Below are 3442 nucleotides of genomic sequence, written 5' to 3' on the forward strand. Positions count from 1 at the left end.
ACATGATCTCGATGACGCAACAATATTAATGGAAATAATTATCAAAACACACAAGCAATATACATACATGATGAGAATGAGAAATGTATTAATAAATGGTACAAACATTAATACAAAAATATAAAAGAAAAATATTATGTGCAATGCACTAGTATTTCGTATTACATTTGTTTTTATGATGACATATAGTTGACCAACATAAAATTGTGATGTATTATTACAAATTTTCTGATTTACTTTTTAAAATTCATCCAAGTTGCAAATTGTTTGGTTGGCTTTTGACCTTCTCAATTTTCACATAAGTCTATACAGCCCCAAGCATGTTCATCTCAGGACTTTGTGCAGACCAAAGCATGGTTGTGAGTGTTCCACCAGCTTCTTTACCATCTATGTATCATTTTATCACATTTGCTATATGCCTGGGATCAGATAATTGTCTTGCTGGAAGATGAATCCATGCCAAGTGAGTCATTGTCCTAAGAGAATGACATAATGGATCACAATATAACTCTATTTATAAGCAGTCATGGTGTTACAGCTTTATATACATCATTCACAGTATTGGCGGAGGTGTAAATGATCCCTCCAATATGTTTTACTGTAGATATTGTACATTGACTGTGATGACATCCTTCTCTCTTTCATTGAATAATGTCATCAATTGTTACTGAAGGAGTCTGAAAGAGCATGCATTTCTAGCTGTGCTCATCACACCATTTATTGGATGATGCCAATTCAACCTTTTTGTTTGGTTATTTCTTCTTAGCAGCAGTTTTCAGTAGATACACAGCCATTGAGATCACTTTGTGATAATGTGTTTCTTGCTGTTCTGGAGGTAACATTCACAATATCTGTACTTGACTTTCACCTGTCTTATAAAAAAACATATCTTGGGGTAGTTAGCTTTTAGTTTCCTTTTTGTTTTTTTTACTTCTTCTGGTATTAACAATTCCATTCTTGCTGACAACTTGTGTTGACACTTGGAGTCTGGCTGAAACCTTTTTTATCTTTCTAGAGCCTCCTTGACCAGCCAAAACTTTGATTTCTACTCTCTTGCTATATGATATATCAGTCCTAGAATCCATGACATGATATACACTACTATTATTGGGCATAATATGACTGTCTGAAATGTTATAGGCTTTATACTGGCATGGAAGTTTCTTATTGGTTGGATTACAACCAATCACAGTGTAAAACATCAAAACATGACTGTAGTCTGGTGCAATTAATTTTCATGCATTAAAGAGGTGGAATTCCCATATCCTTTTACCTCACAATTTCAATAATTATTTCCAACATTATATGTTGACATTTAAGTACATATTTATTTTACTGAAGTTTGTTTAAAACTTTTTGGGTTTTCATAAACAAACTAGACAAGTGGCAAAGATACAAGGTTTTCAAACACTTGTACAGTGATTTACTTTACTTTTATTATATCCTGTATTTCTTTAAAAAAAAAGAGCTTAAATCAGGCAGCAGAATTTGTACCACAACAAACTGACAAGAGAGTTGCAAATTACAGCAGGTGTTATCACCACAAGTCCATTAACAACATGGAATGATTTCTAATGAAGTTAAGGTCATCATTAAAGGAGGAAACTTTATCATATAACAAAACTTGTATCATAACAGCCTAACAAAAAGTTATGAGTCAAATTGAGTCTTATCAATGGGATGTTTTCTAACAAAGATAAGTTTGTAATTTGAATAAACAAATTGTAACAGACATCAACATTCATATCAGAGAAACATAACAAAGACTTGCAGGCCATGTCTTATCAGCCTAGCTAGATTCATACTATGGGATGTTTTCTAACAAAGTTAAATTTTTTATTAACTCTAGAATAACCATTATGGACCCATCTATTTTTAAACATATTTTTTTTAAATTATTTATGCCCAAAATTGCTTGTGGATCCATGGGTTTGTTAGTTACAGGTTTTCCTAGTAACATTTGAATTACTCAAAAGAATGTAGACAATACATACTAGCAATATAGCATCTAATCTCACTAATTACTGGTGGAAGTTTCCTAGGTAGTTTACTTAGAAATTAGTGGCTTTAACCTAATTTTGATCAGTTCTTTATACGTCTTGTAACAAGTACAAACATAAAATTACTTAAAGCAATATGGTTACTTGAGGATTAAATAAAATAAACTGTTCTGCTGTTGACTTTTTTTTACACTCCCTCCTGTTTTTTGTTTTTTTCTTACAAGAGTTGTTACTTGGTGTGAGCTGTAATATCTGAATAAATATATCAAAAGGTTGATGTATCAACAAACAACAGTATTGAACATGTTCTTGTTTTTTGTGCAGAAATTGACCGAGAGTGACGGTTTTGATTCTTCGGCTGATGGAACGATGGAAGCAATTTATGGTAATGAATTACAATTTGTGTAATTAGTCTGTTTAAAAATCGATATAAAATTCTAATGATGAATACATTTTCCTGTTTAAAATTATTCAACACTCATACCAGAGAAACATAACAAACAGTTACGGGCCATGTTTTATCAGCCTAATCTAAACTTTTTAGTCTGTATAAAAACTGATATAAATAAATGATAAATAAATTTTCCTGTTTAAAATTATTCAAATTTTACACATATTTAAAAAAATTAAAATAAGTATTTTTCTAAAAGATATTTCCTTAAGGTACTAAAACTTTTTTATGCTTTTGCAGAATGTATGCAGGACAATGAAGATCCTGAATCACACATTTATGATGTCCCATTTCCTGTTCCTATTCCTTCAATATTTGGCAACCTGAATGACGTGCCTGTTTATACAAGATCCATGCTGATTGAGGGACATGTGGAATCACACTATCTGGAAATGGCTTCTGGTTATAAACCACAAAATTCAGGTAACTATCAAAAATATTTTTCAGTAAAAGTTTTATCATCATTTTCTTACAAAAATTCATAAATATATATGGATACGAAAGTGTGAAAATGATGTAGGTCAGGGTTTAAATTGTTTCAAGCTTGATGCTTATGAAAAACTCCAAACTTGAAGAAATTTCAATAGTGAGAATTGGCTAGTTTGTTTTGTATTTCTCATACAGATCATTTAAAGTTGATAAGTTAGTGTAGACTTTAAAATACAAAAATCAAATCATTTGAAAATAAAAATTTCCTACCCTCATAAGGAACCTTTATTAACTGTCCACATTTAGCTGGCGCAGTGTTGTCATATAACTAACATGTTGTTGCTTTGAAAATGACAAGTGTTTTTTTTGCTGTATGTTAACCAGTGGAATTGATTCAGTGATTTCAAGTATTCTGCAAGTGGTGATATTTTTTTGAGGACTATCTCCACATTGGCGAGATTGTCCTCATCGGCCCTGTCCCTTCACACGTGGTTTTTGCTGTTGGGATCTCTTGGTAGGATGCTGTCTTGTCACAGGTTCGTCTTCTATATGCTATATTTAT

The 3442-nt window shown here is 31.7% G+C and overlaps 1 protein-coding gene across 4 annotated transcripts in view; it reads left to right on the forward strand.

The window, feature by feature from the left end:
* The window catches only part of LOC106463192 (phosphoinositide 3-kinase adapter protein 1-like), a 49894-nt gene that overhangs the window by 37573 nt on the left and 8879 nt on the right, over positions 1-3442 (forward strand). For all 4 annotated transcript variants that reach the window (XM_013923189.2, XM_022390641.1, XM_022390638.1 and 1 more), the window contains exons 6-7: positions 2325-2385; positions 2692-2874. In XM_013923189.2, the coding sequence (XP_013778643.1) occupies positions 2325-2385; positions 2692-2874 (244 nt within the window). The remainder of the gene's footprint in view (positions 1-2324; positions 2386-2691; positions 2875-3442) is intronic.

The sequence above is a fragment of the Limulus polyphemus genome, unplaced genomic scaffold, assembly GCF_000517525.1.
Source record: "Limulus polyphemus unplaced genomic scaffold, Limulus_polyphemus-2.1.2 Scaffold1345, whole genome shotgun sequence".
NCBI lineage: Eukaryota > Metazoa > Arthropoda > Merostomata > Xiphosura > Limulidae > Limulus > Limulus polyphemus.